General features: G+C 36.9%; 1 protein-coding gene across 1 annotated transcript in view; it reads right to left on the reverse strand.

Moving 5' to 3' along the window:
* Positions 1-23,153, reverse strand: part of TBC1D32 (TBC1 domain family member 32) — a 93,290-nt gene that overhangs the window by 16,709 nt on the left and 53,428 nt on the right. The window contains exons 26-30 of the mRNA XM_015819906.1: positions 22,026-22,151; positions 16,164-16,247; positions 6,779-6,845; positions 2,781-2,896; positions 1,325-1,479 (exon numbers count right to left, since the gene is read on the reverse strand). Coding sequence (XP_015675392.1) covers positions 1,325-1,479; positions 2,781-2,896; positions 6,779-6,845; positions 16,164-16,247; positions 22,026-22,151 — 548 coding nt within the window. The remainder of the gene's footprint in view (positions 1-1,324; positions 1,480-2,780; positions 2,897-6,778; positions 6,846-16,163; positions 16,248-22,025; positions 22,152-23,153) is intronic.

A 23,153-nucleotide genomic window follows, 5' to 3' on the forward strand; every position in this document is an offset into this window, starting at 1 on the left:
AGCAAAATTACAGTTATGAAATAGCAATGAAAATAATTTTATGGTTGGGGGTCACCACAACATGGTGGCCACGCCCACTTGGTGGCCACGCCCACTTGTCAGCCACGCCCACTTGGCCACGCCCCTGGCACCCGGGGTCACCACAACATGGGGAACTGTATTATGGGGTCACGGCATTAAAAAGGTTGAGAACCACTGAGTTAAAGGGATAGGGGGAAAACTAGGTACCATCCATTCTATTTTCATCTCTAGGATTTAACCCAAAAATCAACTCAGGGCAGGGCTGATCCAAGGGAAGCAGACATGGTGAGACCTGCTTTTAAAACAAAGAAAGGGATAGTAGTAATGCTGTTATGGATTTCCCGTTTTACAACTCATTTTAAGATTAGATTTTAACTTTTAACTTTCACAGAAGCAAAGTATTGAAAAACCTACATAAAATTATAGCAGATGTAAAGGTGACAATACATAAATACTAGAGTTTTCTTAATGGTGAAGCCTTGGATTAGAACCATGCTTTTGTAAAATGTTATGGCATCACAAATGGGAAAGAACACTGGGTAGACCAAGCCTATTTACACAGTAGGACATTTCTAGAAGACCTGCCATTAAGAGATACAGGGCAGAAGAAGGTGCCTTTTAGGTGTTTTGAAGTGGGGGAATCTTCATTTATTTCACATAGATTATGTAAAGGTAAGGCCGCAGGTTGCTCTAGATTTCTTCCTTCCAATTTGCATCTAGAGTATGCTAAAACCTGTGGATATTGAGGAAAATCCTTAATTTTCCAAGTTGAGGCAAAGTATATGATAAAATTTGAAATGTCGTGTATTTTGTTTAATGATATTAACTTAAGAAATCTCACTATTTCAAATGCCAAAATAATAAGGATAAGATACTGAGTACTGATTCTGATTTTTTTTTTTCCCTGCCCAGGTTTTCTACTAACAAAAATAGTGTCTAGTTTTGGTGTAATAAAACAAAAATTAATAATGTAGAGAATGAAAGCAATACAGAGCAATAGTAATAAAAGGGCACTGAATAGCTCTCTCTGCCTACACACAATTTAACGTGGCTAATAAAGTGTGTTTTACTTCTCATTTTAAAATTCAATAACTACAATTGATATCAGTCTATTTTCCCCTCCTATTAGAAAACTGTGCAGATGACAAATCCATGTGTTTTTGCATGTAGAACGTTTTTACGGGTGAAATATCCAGTTAAAAAGTCCTTAAGTGAGTGCCCTTTTACATAGGCTAAATTAATAATCATTCACAGAAAATGCTCAAAGCAATTCGTCAAGGTTAAGTTTCTTTTGAAATCTTACGGAATTATGAAGCCGTGGTATCCAAAGAAAGGCTGAAACAAGAAGATAGGAGAACTGGTGGAGAAATGTTAATGTCTTCTCTCGATTTCCCATCATTATTAGAAACACAGAAGATACAAACCAGTCATAGCATATGTATCCATCCTGCTGATTACCTGTAAGAATAATTAAGGAATTCCAATATTTTTGTCTTGTCCATTTTAGACAATTGGGAAACATGACAATAGATTGATTAGAAAAAGAAAAGGCAACATGACAAAACATAGACTGATGGCAAAAAGGAAAAAAAAATGGCTTTTTTGGAGCTTGAACACCCTGGTCTGAATTTTCAAACAGCTTTATCTCACCCTAAGCATATTCTTTGGCTTTTCCCCCCCCCCCCGTAGATTGGGAGGGAGCTAACAGCCAATATGGATTTCCATTCTTCTTTTTTCATTTCCACTTATAGAAACAAAAAAAAAGTGGATTCTTTCAAGTTTCAATTGTTTTCCACAGTACATTTGAAAGTTTGGTGTATTTGAAATGCTTTAAGTAATGGTATCTTTGGAACCTGAAACACTTGAAACGCTTCAGGTTTTATTTTTTTCAAAAGAAACACAATGGAACATCAAGGCTGTTTTGTCCCAAACAGAAAAGAAAACACTTTCCATTGTATCTGCCCATACAGTGGTAAACCTGATTGCAGAATTCAGATCAAATTAAATGACCTACATCTTATAATTATGTGGTACCCCAAATCTGAAGCATACACAGATATCTATTTTTACAGACAAATGGGTGAAAAAAATGTAATTCCAGGAAAAAAGTAATTCCTTCCAGCATGAATATACTTAATAAAAACTAGGTCTGTTTTTTTTTCATAGGGACAGGCTGAAAATGACTTGATGGTATATAAATTTAAGAAAACAAATGAATAATGATTTAGACCAGGGATAGTCAACCTTGGCTCTTTTATGACTCGTGGACTTCAACTCCCAGAATTCCTGAGCCAGCACAGCTGGCTCAGGAATTCTGGGAGTTGAAGTCCACGAGTCATAAAAGAGCCAAGGTTGACTACCCCTGATTTAGACAATCATGCTGACAAAATGGCAGCGTGATGGCTTAACGGTTAAAGACGCTGAGTTTGTCAGCTGGCAAGCCAACAGCCTGGGTTCGAGACCCAAGAGCCATACAATGGGGTGAGCTCCCATTCCTTGCTCCAGCTCCTGCCTACCTAGCAGTTCAAAAGCATGCAAATGCAAGTAGATTAATAAGCACCACTTTGGTGGGAAGGTAATAGCGTCCCATGCATCTTTGGCATACAGCCATGCTGGCCACATGTCCATGGAAAATGTCTTCGGACAATGAAACAGAGATGAGCATCGCACTCTAGAGTTGGACATGACTAGACAGGGAAACCTTTACCTTTACCTACAAAACATTTGGTGAATTCTGTCTTCTTACAGCAGAAGGATACGTAATGATTTCCTTAAAGGTACTTTCTGTTGTTTCAAATATTTCTCACAGTAGATTAGTACTTGATGTAGATCATTTTCTGCATTCTCTTTCAGCAGATTCAAATGTTTACCATAGCTTTAAAAGAAATAAATGTTTAAGTAGAAGTAAAAAACTTTTTAACTATTTTTTAAATGGAAGAAGTATATAATATTGATGTCAACATTTACTGACCACAGGTAGATGTCTCAAAGAGAAGAAACAATCCGTATTATGTTTATAAAACAGCCTTGACAAAATCTCTTGGATTTATGCTACCAACCTTGCTAGCCATTGCCAAACAGAGGAGGAAAGCCTAGCCCGTGACTTCTTCTGGATGGACCAGCTGTCCCAGTAAACAAGTCTATTAGGCTATTTGAAGTGTTTGCCCAAGAGATTGTAAGATGAATTGACATCTAAGTGCCTGATCTTCATTTTAAACCCCTCCTCCCTTCCCATATAATTTCTCTTGTGAGACTTCAAAATCTCAGACCTGTCATCTTCCTAAGCTATTTTGGGAGTTATTTGAGATAAATAATAAGATTAAAAGGCTTTAAACAAAGAGTGACTAAATAAGTAATCCTATTGCATAACCTTATCTACAGTCCAAAAGATTGGACTCAGAGAACCGCTTTAGGCTCCTTATACAAATTTTAAATAGCTAAGTTGTGTGATTTCTTCTGAACATGCAAATTATGGTCTCTATGATTATTGCCATATTCATAGATAAAAAAGTTAGCTTTGTAGCTGGTTCTAACATTTTTCTACAATTATTTCCTATGTCCTAGCTTGCCCCCTGAGAAATAACATTATTTTCATTGTTCATTGTTTTCATAAATCTTGTGCTCTCTCTTAGCCTCTAATAATAGTATTAATCTTTTAAATGCAGAATGTTTTTTTTAATATTGTTGTTTTATGATTTTTATTGTATATCCACAGAGTCATGTTTTGTGACATGGGCAGCCATATATATATATATATATATATATATATATATATATATATATATATATATATATATATATATATATATAAGTAAGTGAATGAACAAATAAATGAAATTGTTGTCATTGATAGGATGAGAGACAGGAGGCAGAGATAGAGGCTGGTTGTTTGAAGGTTTCATAATAATATTTTTCCATGGTGAGAACAAGGACAAGGAGGTGGTGGTTGAGTCTATGAGAGAGGGGAGGGGTAGTAAGGTTGGCTTGGCACCAAGGTGCTAAGAGCTGGTCAGAGACACAAAGAAACTTTAGATAAGCAATGATTTAATCAATGTTGGGTCTCAATTTAGGTTCTACATTTAGGCAAAAAATCCCCAAATGCACAGGTATAGTATAGGTCTGTGGTGGTGAACCGGTGGCATGCAGAGCCCTCTCTGTGGGCACGTGCGCCATCACCCCAGTCCTAGGCCTTCAGCTGGGTTTTAAAAAATCTTTTCGTTTTAGGCCTCTGCCGTGTGCAAAAAAAATATCTATCAATCAATCAATTTCAATTTCTCACGGGGAAAAAAAAAGATCTCGCAAAGTTGGAATTGATTGATTGAACTTTTTAGTCCCACCCAGTCTGCCGTTACCACCGCAGCCACGCCCACCCACTGGGCCATGCCCACCCAGTTGGCCACACACACCCATTGGCCATGCCCCCGGCACCCGACGATAGATAAGTGGGTTTTGGGTTGCAGTTTGGGCACTCGGTCTCTAAAAGGTTCGCTATCACTGGTGTAGGGGGTACCTTGCTCAATAGTAGCAACTGTGAGAGGGATCTTGGAGTCCTACCTAGTGGACAATCACTTAAATATGAGCCAGCAGTGTACTGCAGCTGCCAAAAAAAGCCAACACAGTGCTAGGCTGCATTAACAGAGGGATAGAATCAAGGTCACGTGAAGTGTTAATACCACTTTACAATGCCTTGGTAAGGCCACACTTGGAATACTGCATCCAGTTTTGGTCACCACAATGTAAAAAAAGATGTTGAGACTCTAGAAAGAGTACAGAGAAGAGCAACAAAGAGGATTAGGGGACTGGAGGCTAAAACATATAAGGAAAGGTTGCTGGAATTGGGTAAGTCTAGTTTAATGAAGAGAAGGACGAGGAGGGACATGATAAAAGTGTTCCAATATCTCAGGGGCTGCCACAAAGAAGAGGGAGTCAAGCTATTTTCCAAAGCACCTGAAGGCAGGACAAGAAGCAATGGATGGAAACTAATCAAGGAGAGAAGCAACCCAGAACTAAGGAGAAACTTCCTGACAGTTAGAACAATTAACCAGTGGAACAACCTGCCTCCAGAAGCGGTGAATGCTCCAACACTGGAAGTTTTTAAGAAGAGACTGGACAGCCATTTGTCCGAAATGGTATAGGGTTTCCTGCCTGAGCAGGGGGTTGGACTAGATGACCTCCAAGGTCCCTTCCAACTTTTATTTTTATTACTATTATTATTATTTTGTAGAACTACTAAGTATGAACAGCCTTGTACTTCTTTTTAAGATATTATGCACACACATTAATATAACATAATGTACAGTACATGGAGTCTCCACATACAGTACATTAGATTATAATGTTGCAATGTATTATATTAAAACTCAATCTTGATTGCATCAGTACTCCTAATTTTACATAGCCATTTTCCCATAACACAACTTGTTTATATATTACATTGTAATAATATAATATAATATAATAATAATATAATAATATAATATAATATAATATAATATAATAATAATATAATAATATAATATAATATAATAATATAATATAATATAATATAATATAATATAATATAATATAATATAATATAATATAATATAATATAATATAATATAATATAATATAATATAATATAATATAATATAATATAATATAATATAATATAATATAATATAATATAATATAATATAATATAATATAATATAATATATAATTACTATACAAATAATGTATATAGAATCTCCTAACTCCATCTTGACTGTATCAATACTCTGAAATAATTTAGCTAGCCATTTCCCCCCATAAAAAAGCAACTTTGTGAGGGACGTTAGGCCGAGAGAATGATTGGCCCAAAGTTACTCACTGAGCTTCTGTGGCTTCGCATTGCCTCCCTAGTCAAGGCAAACATCTTAACCACTACACCATGCTGGTTCTTTCATTTACTTTTCTCTTTCCTCCTTGTATTACTTTTAACATGTGCTTTATTTAGAAAATAAGGAAAAAGTACGTGCTTTATGTCTGGTTCCTACTTGCAAGAAGAATTGGCTAGAATTATGCAAAGCATCCCGAAGGGGAAAATCCTCTTAAGGTACATTGGCACAAATCACAAATCCTTCCTTAAAAGTAATTCTATTACCTGGAAGTCTTGCAGAGCTGCTTCAGCAGCTGCCTGAATCTAAATATACATGCACAGTTGCCTTGCAGGCAGACGCTGTGGAAAGGCTTTTCATATACACAAACGCAGGCAACCTTTGAAGCAACTGTGTACATTTTCCAAAGGCTATAGCTACTCTAATGCTCCAGCGAGAATTCTTTGTGCCAGTGTGCTTTGCTAAGTGTCCCTGCCGAATGCTTTTACAGCCCCAATATTGGCACCAAAGATTCTCAATACTCAATGTTTCTTTGCAGATCCTCCCTGGAAAATACTGGACTATTATTTTATGTTATTCAGTTATATAATCACTCACATTCATTAACCAAAACACAGCATACATACTAATATTTGATGAAAGAGCTGTTTAAGTTTTAGTCATTCATCTTGCTTGTCTCAAAGGACTTGGAGGACTGTATACCATGTTTAGCGCAATATTCATTCAAGGAACACAATTTGCAGATTTCTTGGAGGTGCAGGGCTCTGTCCAAATGTTACAAGCATTTACATGGGTTCATTTCCATTATCTTTAAAATAATGCCTTTTCACATCAACTCATGGAAATAATAAGAAAAGCCTATTATAAATATCCATATGAAATATTGCAGTGAAAATTACCTGACTGTCATTTTAATACCGAGTTGCTGAATTGCTGTAAGGTTTTTAATCTCCATATTTACATCAGCTGAAAAGAAAAAGGGGAAAAACATACAAAAGCTATATAAAATTATCATAATCATTTTAACTAAAAACATAAATACACTTACCAATGTTCAGCTAAGATATATTTAAAAAGAGGAAAAAAGCAAGGAAGCAATATATTTTTATATATTATGCATGAAGTGAAAGAAATTTAGTTTTTATTATCACAGTAAAATACACATTTAACTACCTTTGGCCTTACTTTTAACAACTGTACTCAGTGCAACTTCCAATTTTAAGTTAGATATAAAGTTAGATATAAATCACAGTTTACTTCTCCCAGAATAACTGTATAAAACAGTATGAGCAAAACTACTCGTGGAAGAAATGGATGTGCAAAACAGTATTTTGATTATTATTCCAGCCATGTCTTCTGAGCAAATACTTGTACGCTGTATAAGCTGTTGTTAGTTGGGTTGCGTTTTGTACGCAGTTTGCATGCTGCAAAGTTTGTAATTTAAATCACCAAAACAACCTGAAGGAGAACTTTCACAACTAAGTCTATATAATAGGATCCTGTGACTGAATCCCTGATCCAGTATGGTAGTACTTAAATATAATTTTTAGCAGCCCAAAAGCATGTCCCTATTAATTGGCCCTATTAATCTTACTGTTTCTTTATCCTTTTGCAAAACAATAGAAATTAGGCTCTTATACAAGGAAGGAGGCCCTCCTACAACCAATCAAATCTTTATTATGGTCATAGACCAGCATAACTTCCTACAACCATTTTGCAGTGGTGATACATAGAAAATATACTTGGTTTATTCATGTTGTGTTACTTGATTTCCCAAAAACTGATGGGAGATTAGTTCCATGAAAATGTCTCAAATCACTGTAGGTTTCAAGACTAAAATATTAAAATGCTTTCATAAAAAAAACCACAATTTTTCTTGAACAAAGGCTACAGTGCCTGTGAATTGTCAGACTAAAAAGTGAAACAGTAAAGCAGAATATAGTACCCTACAGTAGCAGCTCCCAAGCTGTCTAATTCAAGAAAAGGATTTAAAGAGGAAGTCAATGAACCTAGTTTAAAATGAAATAAAAATAATGCAAAACTGATATTAGTCAATTTTAAAAGAAAAAAAGATTATTCTTTTTCATTCCATAAAATGATAACTGCCAGGATTTCAGATATTTTCTTGAGAACTTATCACAAACATTTTAATAATAATTGTGCCTTAAAAATAGCCTCTAATCCTCCTTAATTCTGAAATCATGGACAAAATAAGAAGGCATTCTGCCTGATTGACATGCATTGTAACATTTAGCTTCATTTTCTTTTTACAGTTAGAATTGACTTCTGTTTTATATGCTATACAAATAGTAATTTGATAAATGTTTGCTGCAGTCAGATGAGTATACCAGATGATGTTAGTACCAATTCATTATTATGGATTCCTTGACTTGATTTACCCAAAGGCATTTCTTTGGACATAGGAAGGATCTTCTTATGAGTAAAGGAGCAGGGAAGGCTACTTGTTCTAAAAGAAAGCAGTATATTACATTTGATGAAATACTTTTGAGTGTAGATATTGAACTAGACCTTGGCAGAATGGACCTGAATGTCTTGAAATTATGTTATTTATTAAACCATTCTTCAACCTTGGATATCACAGCAATATGTAAGAAACAAACCCAAACTTCACTGGAATACAGTGAAATAAAATGAAACCATGTCATATTTCTTTCTATTTTCTGCCTCAGGCAGAAGACCAGTGTACCTGCAAAAAAGGAAGAATGAAATATCCTTTCAAAACCTAGAAAACCTCAAAGCTCCCTACACTGTTGAAGATCACATTCTCTCAGGCTCCAATTGCCTCCTTTGAAATGGAGGACAAATGATTTACCCCTTACAATTCATATCGCTACCTTGGAGAATTTACCAACAAGAATATTCCTGTTATTCTTTTCCAAGCCTGATGGCAGCAAGCAAAAGATATAACAGGATAATCCCTTGTTCCCCATCACATGATTTAAAGGAAGCCAACCTTCTCTTGCTTGTGTTTACTCTGTCTATTTCCTATAGGAGTAGGTTTATGCTGGAGAAGAACCTCTCTCATTAGTAAAGAAGCTCTACATCAGGAGTGTCTAACCTTGGCACCCAAAGACTTACGGACTTCAACTCCCAGAATTCCACAGCCAGCCATGCTGCAATTCTGGGAGCTGAAGTCCACAAATCTTAAGTTGCAAAGGTTGGACACCCCTGCTCTACATTTTGATATAAAAGGAGGATGTTTTTATGTGCTAGAAAAGCCCATTTCACAGTGTTGGAGACCTACTGCAACTATGATATTTTTGACAAATTTCAGCTAGAGATGGGTAGAGTGAAGTTTAATAACATTTTAAAGCAAAACACTTCCCTGGCTATTATGAAGCTAGAAAACCATTTAAGTCTTTACGTTGTACACATTTCCAAAGTCTGTAATTTAGACAGCAGAGAGAATGCCTTTAAGCACAGGAGGAAGAGCTGTACTATGACAACCGTCAGATAAGTGGAACTTGAGCCCAGACCAAGTAATAATTTGAAAAAAGGACTCAGACAATCCCCTCCCTAGTTCACATTAAGATAAAGTGAGGGAGCGAGGACGCACATTCAGTCTTGCAAGATGTTGTTACTATAGCTGTTACAATAAATGTAATCCTGACCTATATGGTATTAGTTTCTTGCTCTCATCTATCTTGTAGGGCTTACAGTAGTGCAGGAGGAGGTTCAAATATGATGTACACAGCTCATATCTTGGACAAAATGACACTATATTTTTATGCATAGTTTCACAAATACATTCTTGCAATCTGATGAGCAAACTGTTAGAAATAGATCATATGAAATTAACACAGAACAATGCACTTAGTTGTCCAATGCTTGATTGAGTTCATCGCACAAGAACTTTTAAAATCTTTTAAACCCCTATCCATGACTACAAGAAATGTAGAAAGATTCACCATAGTATATTCGGATTTTAATCCCAATCAACAAGAACCTCATGATAGATCATGTAATCTTAAAATTTTAAAATCACATACGATCAGCATAAAGGACTTGCTGTAGAATCATATCTGAAGAATAAAAATTACAAACTCTTTAACTATGTCCGGGAAATCTCAAGAAGGAAATAAAAAAAGTCCCTGCAGTTTTCTCGGCAACATTTTTAGAAATGGTTTGCCATTGTCTCCTTTCTAGGGCTAAGAAAGAATAACTGGCCCAAGGTCACCGAGCTGGGTTTGTGCCTCAGGTGGGATTAGAATGCAAAGTCTCTGGGTTTCTAACCTGATGACAAATCTACCTACCAAATAAAATGCTGCTCTGTAATTGGCATCTCTGTATTTTGATGTTATTTACAGATAACACTATTTTGGGTAAAGCTGAAGGCATTTCACAACTTTATAAACTACAGTAAGCTATGCTTGATGTTTTCAGATTATATCACTGCCTTAAAACCAAATGGAAAATAATATATATGATCTACTCTAGATGTAATTAAATAAGAAATATTCAGCTCAAAGTACTAACATAGCATTAAGTTAGCCAGCATTTAAAAACCTCTCTTCAAAGTGAATTATAAATAAGTGTTCCTTTGACAAGAGTGTTTCAAGGACGTGGAAAAAAAGATTAACACCAAAAGTGCAGATCTTTTCTTTAGAGAATGCAGTTAATCCCAATGAATCAAATCACAACCACACAAATGAAAATATTTGTAGAAGTCAATAAAAGAAAAAATATTCTTTTAAAAACTAATTCCCAAGTAGCCAAATGCATTAAATTTTATAAGTATGTGATTATTGCTGAATCTTGTGACAAAATGAAACGATAAACATGAAGTTTATTTGCTTACAAGCAATGGCAGATTCATTTTCCTTATGGCTCAGAAGTTTTCTTGGGAAAAAGAGGCAATTACTTGAATGATTCCCCAAAGCCTTGGTCTAGGAGGGAGGAGGCCATCTATACCTTTCTTCCACAAGACTGGGGCAGCTTTGAAAATGCTTTCACCAATCACCACCAGTTGCAGAGTTGCATTTTATATTAGTTGAAATTTGAGTGATCTGCACTGTAATATTATATTCTAGTCTGGAGGTAATAAAACCATGAATAACTGTTGCCAGAGACATCTCATAGCACTAAACATTTCCAACCTCCTCGTATGCCAATGGGGCATGCAAATAAGGAGCATCAACAATAAATGATAGGCAAACAAGATATTCAGATATTCAAAATTTGGAACTATTATTTCCTAATTTTTTATTTTGTTGATGCTCCTTCAGTCATTTCTAACTTTTTGTGACCTCATTCACATACTGTAACCAGAGCTGTCTCTAACTGCTTCTTCACATTCTTGCGAGCTCATACTTATATCATCAACATCTTCTACTTAAATGTAGCTTTGCTTGATAAGTACACAATTTAATTTCAGTGCTATCTATCCAATGATGTCAATATGATGAGTTCTCTTTTATCTTTTGCTGGAAGAAGATATCTGCTACTCAATTTCCATGCCAAACTCTATTTCCTGCATTGTTCTGTAGACTGAGACAAATGTTCCTGTTATTCCGGTTGCTATTTTCCTTTCACAGTTAGCAGTATTATAATTAGAAAGACATCTTTGTGTGTTATTACAAATTACCATAGAGCTATTCAACTTCTGCTTCCTCTATATCAATGGTTAGAACGTAATTTACTGCCTTGAACTCAAACTGGATTCAAAGTGCATCTGAGCACTTTTTTGTCAATAAAGATGGCTACCCTACTTCTTCTATGATTTTTGTGTCTGCAAGAGAACTCTGCTATATTGTCTATTCCAATCCATTTCAGCTTGCTGAATCAGTCTTGATACTTCTGCTGTGACGGTAACAAGTCTATGGTTCTGACATTCCATGAATCAATGCTCTACTTACCTCTGCAATCTCAAACTTTTTTTTTTCTCTCTCTGTAAATGTCAAGAGCTGTACATTCTTTTGGAGTTAATCCAGCCACATCATAAACACTACTGCTACTCATACATACAGGCTTTTTCAATTGCTTGTTGGAGACCTTTCAACCTTGGGGGAAATCATGTTGGCCTTGACCTAATTTAGAATGACCACTTGGCCCTTTTATAGAATAGCAGAATGTGTTGCCATTTCCCTGTTAGCTTTTCTATAACATATTCATCATAGATTTCTTCAGGGAATGTATATGGTCAACAATACAGCTGATAGTGTCACTGCAATGCACAAGCCCTTTCACCATTGCAATGTAATGATCCATGAAGGGAACCACTTATTAAATATCCTTTGATAAGGAATGAGAGAATGTACCATCTGAAATAAATTGGTCTATCAAGTGAGAAACTGGTGTTCAAACCATATGTTTCAAATGGAAATATAAAATTTAATGTTATCTCAGAGCAAAAAAGTAAAAATAATCCCACAAGACAGAAAATTAGCATATCAATTATAATGTGCATAAACAACAATAAGTAGTAACACAGTGACGACCTCAGTATTAAGATAGAGAGCATTAGTATGAAATAAATTATTTTACAGTTGTTTATCAATGGTACACCCAACTCTTGAAGTAAACTTTAAGCAACATTATGCTTATAAACATTTTAGGAAACATAGTTAATAGTGACATAACTTTTTAAATATTTTTCTTTATTGTTAAAGGCTTAAGTTATCTAAATTACCATAGTGTCAATGCAGTTTCTTGCTTAATCATGGCAATTGGGACTGGAATATCCATTGCTGAGTCATATGGCAATAAAACGCAAGGTCTGGTAACTGCATCACTAAGCAATAGTAATCACTTACCAATGGTAAGAGGGAATCATGGATTTTTAAGTTAGGACGAACCTATGGCACGGGTGCCAGAGGCGGCACTCAGAGCCCTCTCTGTGGGCACGCGCGCCTATGGTGACGAACCTATGGCAGGGGTGTGAACCTATGTCACGGGTGCCAGAGGCGGCACTCAGAGCCCTCTCTGTGGGCACGCGCGCTGTCGCCCCAGTCCTAGGCCTTCAGCTGGGTTTTATAAAACCTTTTCGCTTTAGGCCTCCGCCGCCGTGTGCAAAAAAAAAAAAAAAGGTTCAATCAGTCAATTTCAACTTCTCATGGGAAAGAAAAAGATCTCGCAAAGTTGGATTTGATTGATTGAACTTTTTAGTCCCACCCAGTCTGCCGTTACCACCACAACCACACCCACCCAATGGGCCACACCCACCCGGCACCCGATGATGCATAAGTGGGTTTTGGATTGCAGTTTGGGCACTCGGTCTCTAAAAGGTTCACTATCACTGAGTTAGGACATCCTGTGACTGGAACTTGTAACTTCCTGCGACTTTCAACAAGCAAAGTCAATGAGGAAGCTGGTAGAAAATCATAAGTCCTGGGGGGGGGGGGCTTGCAAGCAAGCTAGTGGGCATGTGAGTGCTATGAAGTCCAGATGGGTGGGTGGGGTGTTGCAGCACCATATGAATATGGGCAGGTGGAGTGCAGTGGGTACAGGTGAGCAGAGGATAGGTGCTACAGCACTGCTTGAGTGTGGCAAGTAGGGAAGGGCCACGGTGGCACTACACAAGTAGACAGGTGTGTGTTATAGAACTTATGTGAAGTGTTGCAATCATATATATACTACAGAATGCAAGATCTCTGAGATCTTCGTAGCAGGCTCCTTGGGGGTAGAAGAAGCAGTGAGGGTAACTTACAGGAGCAACCCTCTTGCAGGCTTCCTCACTGACTTTGCTTTTGGAAGCTGGCAGGGAAGGTTGTAAATGGTGATCCAGTGACTGTGGGATACTGCAAATGTTCTAAGTTGACAACCTCTCAAATCACAATCATGTGATGGTGGGGCTGTCGTGACAGCCAGAATTTCAAAGAGCAATCAGAAGTGCCATTTGTTCAGCACCATTGCAACTTTGAAACATCAATGAATGAATGGTTCTTAACCAAGGAGTACCTATAATCTTTAGTCAGTACTATATAAAAACCACTGTATTCAATAATGTACTATTAATAATATAATCTCTCTCTATAAGTGATGTTTGTTTGATGGTACATGTTTGTGTTTGTGTGTGTGTATGTCTATGTGTCTATAAACCCTATCCCTACCCCTAACTCTAACCTTCACAACATCTTAATTTAAAACTGGCAGATATAAATATTATAGCTTCATAATTGCCCCAGCACCATATATACTAAGCTTGGAGCCAGTTGGATGCCATGTAGGGAATAGAAATAGAAAAAGGCAAAATTTCCTCCCATATACACATAATACGACTTTCATTATTTGAAACTAGGAAAGATACTCAAAAGTTATATGCAGATCAATATTTTGCATGGGCAGAATAGAAAGGTAAGTCATCCAAGTCATTTATACATTTTCCCATGGTAACAAGCTGTATTCTCACTCAGTTAGATAGAAGAGTGCTCTGCTAGAGCAATATTGGCAGGCAATCCTGAGTTAACTCTTTTTTATTACCATTAAAAATTACAGTTATATAAATGTCAATATATGAGCTTATTATTCTCCTTCACATTTAAAACGCTCGCCAAAATTAATGTGATTTTTCCTGATTTGCACATTTTAATGGACTCAAATCCTAAGAGATTTCAGAACAGTTGGATGAACAGTGTTACTTTTATTTTAACCACCCAAGATTTTAGAAAGCTACTGTAATTTAACATAATCAATTTCTCATTTCCAGAAACATGATAACACAGAATATCAATGCATTGTCCTGAAACCCACTTCCATATCAGATTGATTCTATTCCCCAGAAAGCTAAACTCAAATCTCCTCATGCTCTTTGTGTTCTGATATTTAGCCAAGGTGTTTTATGTGCTTGGACCTGAATGCTGGCTGTACTAGGTAATCTGCTGACATTGCAACTCTCAAATCTATCAGGTTTCTTTAAAAATAATAAGACAAACTAAGTTTTTTTTTTTACATTTTGTCATTCTATTTGGATTTCTTGTATCTGCTATAAACAATTCAGTATTTTTATACTTTAACAGGGAAGAACAGACAGACATATTGCAAGCATCAAATGAATAACTGTTTAAAAAAATTACTTGAAATGTGCATTTTTATTGTAATCTAGAAAATGAACTTTTGGCTCAGCTCATATTACTCAAATAAAATTAACATTCAAAACAATAATCATTCTGTTAATATATATTTATATATTATATTTGTATGCTATATCTTTGTTTTAGGGCAGTGATGGCGAACCTTTTAGAGACTGAGTGCCCAAACTGCAACCCAAAACCCACTTATGCATCGTCAGGTGCCGGGTGGGTGTGGCCCATTGGGTGGGTGTGGCCCATTGGGTGGGTGTGGCCCATTGACTGGGTGTGGCTGCGGTGGTAACGGCAGACTGGGTGGGACTAAAAAGTTCAATCAATCAATTCCAACTTTGCAAGATCTTTTTTTTTTCCGCAAGAAGTTGAAATTGACTGATTGATTCTTTTTTTTTTTTGCACAAGGCGGCGGAGGCCTAAAGCGAAAAGGTTTTATAAAACCCAGCTGAAGGGCTAGGACTGGGGCGATGGCGTGTGTGCCCACAGAGAGGGCTCTGAGTGCCGCCTCTGGCACCCGTGCCATAGGTTCGCCACCACTGTTTTAGGGCCAAAAATTAAAAGCAGCCAAAGCAATATAGGTACTATATAAATCAGTGATGGCGAACCTTTTAGAGACCGAGTGCCCAAACTGCAACCCAAAACCCACTTATGTATCACCAGGTGCCGGGTGGGCGTGGCCCACTGGGTGTGGCTACGGTGGTCATGGCAGATGGGTGGGCGTGGCCAGCTCAATGTTGCTCCTGGGGAGGGACGCCTGTGGGGACTGGGCAGGGTTGGGGGAGATCCAGGGCGTCTGTGGTGGGTGGGGCGGTGGGCAGGAAGCTCATCCTGCGGGGTGAGGCAAGGCGAGGCAGGGCAGGGGTGCCATTATCGCAGGGCAAGGCGAGGCAGGGGCCGGGGTGGCTGCTGCCTGACACCATCGGCCCCTGCACACAGAGGCCAGCGAGCGCTTAGGTGCTGGGATGCATCCGGCCACGTGGGACCTCAGTGAGTTAGCAGACGGCTGGTTGAAGAGGATGGTTGCCATCTCCAGGGCATGGTGCGCGTGCCCATAGAGAGCGCTCTGAGTGCCACCTCTGGCATGCGTGCCATAGGTTCGCCACCACTGATATAAATCAATCAAATCAACCTAAGCCAGAAATGCTCTCTCCACAGCTCCATTTAGCTTCAAAAGAGAAGCTTGAACAGGAAAGTGTCTTTCTTTTAGTTCACTAATGCAGGCAGAATAATATTGGAAAATTACCTTCATATACTTTGCAGCTGAAATAATGTTCTGATGGTATTTCAAAGAGGTGCAACACAATTTTTTCAATTAATTCTGCCAAATCTGCAATAAGACAAAATGATTAAAGCAAGAGTTCCATAAAATAAGATGCAGAACCAAAGCAACAACTAAATTAAAGAATATAGGTGAGTAAAGCAATTTGAACTGCATGTTTATTCATACTTGCAGAGCAAAAACCATTCAAAACTAGTTTTGTATTCATAATGTTCCCAATTTAAATTAAATTTTTAATGGCTTCACTGACGATCTATTCAGTGTAAACTGAAAGGGAAACATTTGTTATGCTTAGATTCTCCGAGGATTGCTTCAGAATATGTCAGACAGTTTCAGCATAAGGAAAATTAGCTGTAATTACATTCACTGTCTACATTAGTCTACTGAGGATAAAAGTTTGGCTTTCATTTTGATATAAAGGTCAGCATATTTCAGAGTTTGTGATAAAGAGCTTTAGGTTAGCCATCCACAACATTTTCATAAAAAGTCACTTTTCAGACAGAGTTGTTTGAATTGAGCAAGACTACTTCAAAGGACGATAAATTCCATATGCAGTTTTTACCAGTGTCTCTATGCTGAATGTTACAGGGCAAAATAAAAAAAAAGTGCAATTATATTGTCTTTCAGTATAAGCAAGATCCTTTCATTGTCCCATTAATAAGGCTTTATTATGAATGGTAGTACCAAAAGCCTGCTGTTTGACAATTGCTTATTCTCATATACACAAAATCTAATAGATAACCAGAGGTAGATATTCCTAAAATTTACCAAAGTATTCTATGCTATCAATTTTTTTAAACAAAAATGTGTCTATGAATACTGATAATACGATAAGCCACCTTATTTTTTTTTAAGAAATATAGGTCCTATATTTATAGAGAGACATATGATGCATTTAATCTTTATATATTCTACTGTGAATTGAATGTGATAAGCATATATGTTAAAGATGAAGATGCAAAGGCCTTTTCTTCAAATCATTAAGGCAACTGTATTTTTTGCAAAGTGTTTTGAAAACAACAAAACTGCTTTAATAATTTAAAATGTAAACACTTGTTTATGTGTTTATGAGTTATAAAGCAACTCATCTGATAAGTCCTTTTAAAGCCAGCTTATACCCTAAAGAATGTTCCAAAATAGGATAAAACATTACATTTTATTAAATGTAACCTCAAGAATATCATAGGTTTTTCTTCTGGTTCTCATATTACATAATCTCACAAAAATTATGGCCAAGAATCTGCAGTTTACAATGAATATCCAAATCAAATAAAACTTTATTAGAACCTATGGGCCAGAAAGTACAACAATAAAATACAAAGACCTGCAATTATTAATAAAAATTTAATTATATAAAAATATTATTGGAGTAAATGTATTATAAATTGCAGTTTATAATGGATATCCATATGTTAAAAGACACAGATACTTAGAACAGGCCCTGAAATGGAAGATATGATCGTAGTCCATCCAGATTTTGTATTTGAAAGGAAGGAAGTAAATAAGTATTTTCTGCAAATAGAGCAAAACAGGGTTTGGGAGATGGGAACATATCCAATCTATCAAAAGATGGAAAGTAATCAAAATGTCCCAGTTCTGCAGTAGCTCATGCTTCCACTGTTTTTCAAAAAGGAACTTCAGGCTGAGGAAATTAGCTTTAGAGGTTACATTCTTATACTTCGGTATGAGGTTAGCAAGGCAAACTGCCAGCAGCTCTTTTTCTGGTTACTGATTATTCAATATTGAAATCTAACAATTGCAAGCTTTTGCAAATCTATCATATATCTATTTCTATATCTATTCTCACTGAATAATAGGAAAGTTAATCTAAGAATCTTGTCAGACAGAGAAATAAATAAGGTGCCTTAAATGTTAATCTCACTGGATTTTCTAATGCATTCCTTAGTTTTATTGCTTCAGATAATTGAAGACACATTCCTGTTTATGATCTCTCAGGTGATTCTAATTGAGAAATTAAAATGCCCCAATTAAAGGCATTTAATTAACTTAGGCCCTTGTCCTAGGTTAGGCCTATATTTCCAGGAGATGAATAGTTACAGGATGGTTACTATAATCCTGAAATTCAACAGAAAGAACCACTTTTTAACCATCATTCTGCCTAGAAGTGTGAAAAATGGGAAACCAGTTTGCATTAATTCTTTAAAAATTAATTACATAAGTGGTTCAATTTGGGAAGGGACCACCAACATCTCAAAACAAGAAAAAGCCGAACTCCCAGATGTAGTATTGAGAAATATGACTAACAGCAGACAAACAACATATGACATTCAAATACAATATCCCAGTGATGGCGAACCTTTTAGAGACCGAGTGCCCAAACTGCAACTCAAAACCCACTTATGTATTGTCGGGTGCCGGGGGCATGGCCAACTGGGTGGGCATGGCCCATTGGGTGGGCGTGGCTGCGGTGGTAATGGCAGACTAAGTGGGACTAAAAAGTTCAATCAATCAATTTCAACTTTGCGAGATCTTTTTTTTCCTGTGAGAAGTTGAAATTGATTGAACCTTTTTTTTTTTGCACACGACGGCAGAGGCCTAAAGCGAAAAGGTTTTTTAAAACCCACCTGAAGGCCTACGACTGGGGCAATGGCGCGCGTGCCCACAGAGAGGGCTCTATGTGCCACCTGTGGCACGCATGCCATAGGTTCACCACCACAGCAATATCCCAATAAAGTTGCCACATAACATTTCATTTCAGAAGCTAAATAATTTTCCTTAACTTCACAATGCTTCTGTATGTGATAATATTATTTTCCTTCATGCAATTTGGTCTTGTAGGGGTTGCAAGTTTTTTTTCCAAAAACTTTTTGAAAGAAGGCCTACATGAAGGGCTTCCTGAAAAAGCTTGGGCAAGCACCATAGGAAAATGCTTGCCTTGTCCAACATATCCTTATCAAATGCTTCTGGTATGAGTAGGTACATCTGCTTCAGGAAAGATAACTTTGTTGCCACAACAGTGAATAATTTATTCTCAAAGCATATCTAAGTTACCCTTCACTGGTCCAATATCTACACCAAAAGTGTAATCATTTGGAAACTGTTAGTACATTTCTTTAGCACTGCCTGTACATACAGAATAAAAAGTTACTCAGAAATACTTAGTTGATTCAAACATTCTTTAAAGATGAAAATTCACAAAATCTTTTTCAGAATTATAACTTTCTTTCCAATGTTGCTTAAAGGCTCGAGGGCTTTGCAGAGATCTCAATCTGAAGAGGGTGAGATGAACACCCACACAGCCCTTATGAACACCCACACAGCCCTTGTCAATTACCTGTTAATTCAAATATGACTTTTTCCAAGATCCTCTTGGCCTTCCTAAAGGGTCTCTGTTGGGGCACCAACAGAGATGTTTCCCGCTGGAGGTAGTGGACCAGGAAAGTCCCACCTCAACCCCCCCCCCATTGTGCATCAGTTCTTAATTTTTTGTTATTTTTTAATGTTTCATATTTTTTACATTTTAATGTTTTATATTCTTGTTTTTAGGATGTTGTAAGCCACTCAGAGTCACTTGACAGTGAGGTGGACGGCATATAAATTTAATAAATAAATAAAATAAATCCTAGAGCAGTTTCAGAGGGTAGTTGCTGGATCTCAGGAAAAGGTGCAACTGTTCTAAGAAATTCCTTACAAGTGCTATGTGTGTGCCCATAGCTGGCTCTTAATCACATTGTGTCTTTCAAATCTGGATTTCTGCACCATCCTCATATGCATTTCTCAACTAGCATTTCTTTGTCATTTCCTTTAGCTGCTGCTGCGAGCAAAGAAATATATCAGCCTTCACACTTTGATGTTAACAAGAGTAAATATTCTTAAACTGTTTTTGTTTATCATCACAGAGTAGTCATTTGGATAACTGATATGACCTATTTTAAACCCAATTCAGTTGATTTCTTTCCCCTTGCAAGTTAATTAATTTTAAAAACCAAGAGTTATGGTTTTCATATTTTTTATTAAGTAAATGTTTTCCCTGAAAGTGCTTACATATTTTTATATTCATCAGACTATATTCCATTGACATTATTCAATGCAAAATGTAGGCTGGTGCTCTACTACAAACACACAAATTAGTGGTGTGTGCATTGTACTGTAACATATTTCGAAAGCTTGCCTAAATACACTTTTAGAACTGCTAGACAAATAAGAGGATTAAAAATAGAAATGTGCTAAAATGCAAGCCTTACAATTAAGGATATTTTTCTTACACAATCAGAACCTGCACACAGAGGGGACACATTCAACAGGCTAATGGGTTCATCCAGTTTTGAGAAGTATAAGTTGGAGCCACATTCCCAAACTGGGCAAGAACTGCTAAAATGTAGGTGGGCCCAATCAAATTAAATAACAAAGTTAAATTTAGACCCATCCACAAAGATTTATCCTCTCATACAAACTCAATCTCCCCGATTGAGTGTATATACTCATACACTGGGTCAAAGGATGAGAAAGAACAAAGAGTAAAAGAATAGGCCAAGGTATGAAAGGTAACAAAGAAGAACAAGGTAGTGAATAAGAGATGGGGCAAACAAAGGAACAGGGCACAAAACATGGCAAGGAAAGGACAGCAAAGCACAGCAGAGTGTGAGAGGAGGAGGAGGAAGAAGAGGAAACAGCACCTGGGAATGAAAGAAGGCAGCAGTGGGCTGAAGGATCAGGTGTGAAGTCCAGCCCAGGGCAAAACTGAAAGGTGGTGGGTATATAGGAGATAGGTGGGTGCAAAGCTGCTTTGAAGGGTCTTTCAAGTCCCAGGTTTTGCACTTCAGTTCTATCAATTCTCTCCCTGTAGGTTTACAACTTTGTGTGTTTATCAGTTTGGTGTAATGGTTAAGGTGTTGGCATAGGAACCAGGAGACTGTGAGTTCTAGTCCCATCTTAGCATGAAAGCCAGCTGGGTGACTTTGGGCCAATCATTCTCTTTCAGCCCAATTCACCTCACAGGGCTGTCGTGGTGGGAAAAATAGGAGGAGAAAGGGAACTTACATATGTTCGCAACTACTGGCGAGCTATTTATAAATAAAGGCAGGATAAAAATATAATAAAATAAATAAAGACAACCAAGCTCCTAATGCAAGTAGCAGGATGAAGTTGGCAGAAGAGATCAAATTAGTAAGGACAATGCATTTTTTTTCCTTTTTGGACACTACTACTCTGGAAATGTCTCACTAAACTGTTTTCATTTTTTCCTGCAGCCAAGCTCTAAAAGTGAAAGTAAATCCAGCTGGTGAAGAATAGGGGCTTCTTGCTCCTTCCCCTCAAATCTTATATTCATACAAAGTGAATCCTCACGCACTCTGCGCTTGACCCTGGAACAGTTTCCCTGCAGTATCTGGAGATGCAAAGAAGTGAACCTGTACCTTCACCATAAAACAGAGAACTACATCTTTCCCAACATAAGACTAACTTCCAAAATAAATTCCCATTAGATAAATACATTTGGACATAAAGCCTTCCTCTTTAAAATCCTACAGGAATATCATGCTCTATGCTGCTGTGAGAGTTATTAATATAAGTAAACAAAAGAAAAGTTACTGGTGTTGGATAAGAATTGTATACGGAATTATGGGCTACAAAATGTATTTCTGACTCCTTTTTCAGCCTACTTTTTCTTGATATTTAGGAGATTCATAAAAGTACATCTCTTTAGCCAGGGCTTTTCACTGTTAATCTATTTCAGCAGTAATTTTAGCATTGCTTTTAATTTTTGTTTTTACGTTTTCTTTTTTAATTTTTAAATCCTGTCAATCTCCTTAAATATTTACCTGAAAAGAGTATTTTGTATATAAATAAACAAAGAAATAAACTTACTGGCCCCACTTAGGACATCTGGTTTCTTTTGCATGATTTCACAAAACTGCCTTTGAACATTTTCAAGCCATCCCACATGTTTATTTGGGTTTTTTAATGTAGATAAAAGTTTGCTAACATCATCATCTGAAACAAAGAGGAAAATACCATTACAATTCTGAAAGCGATAAAAAGGCCTCTTGCTAGGACTATTCTGTTGTCCTAACATTTGAAGAAACGGAGTCCTAGGCCATTTAAACAATTACTTTATTTCGGCAATCAGGTCTAACATGAAACTGGGAAAGTACAGCTATAATTATCAAAGGTTTTTTTTGTCAAGTATCTCCAATGAACTGAGAACAATAAATAAGTTTCAAAAATGGAAAGAAGTGCATATAACAAAGACAGAATTTCAAGAAATAACCCAAATTTGCAAGGAAGGAATTGGGAAACATAAGGCTTAAGTATGATTTAAAGCATGGGTGTCCAACAATTTTTAAACTTGCCTGGGCCACAATGAGTAAAGAGGAATTGTCTTGGGCTGCATATAAATATATATAATATAATTAAAGTACATAAATAACATGCTTGTTTTTTTCCTTTTTTTACTATCTTATGAGGCTTCGTTATTACCTGCCCAGGGACACATATAGTCCCCGGGCCATTGGTTGGATACACCTGATTTAAAGTTTGCTAAGACTGCTAAAAATAACAGAAAAGGATCCTTTGGACACGTGCAATACAAGAGGAAAGTTAAAGAAAGGATTAGTCCACTGTTTGGAGAAGATGGCAAGATGGTGACAGGCAACAGGGGAGAAGGCTGAACTGCCTAATCCCCACCTTGCATCTGGTGATGACAGCACCATTGCCATGGTGATGTTAACACCAGAAGTCAAGTTCAATGCTGCTATGACTGGTAGAATATCTCCTATCGAAGGCATCAAAGCCAGTGTGTTTAATTTGGAAGAAAGAACACTCAAAACTATTTTAACATGAAGTTCAAGAAAGTGGTCCAATTCTAGCAACTGGAATTAGATTGATTTTTCACCTACATGTAGATGAAAAAGGAGTTACATTCTGTACAAATATTTACTCCATGACCTTGATATAATTGTCTCTGTCACAATACTTAGTCACTCTGAAATCACT

The sequence above is a fragment of the Protobothrops mucrosquamatus genome, unplaced genomic scaffold, assembly GCF_001527695.2.
Source record: "Protobothrops mucrosquamatus isolate PMUCROS unplaced genomic scaffold, P.Mucros_1.0 scaffold1016, whole genome shotgun sequence".
Classification (NCBI taxonomy): domain Eukaryota; kingdom Metazoa; phylum Chordata; class Lepidosauria; order Squamata; family Viperidae; genus Protobothrops; species Protobothrops mucrosquamatus.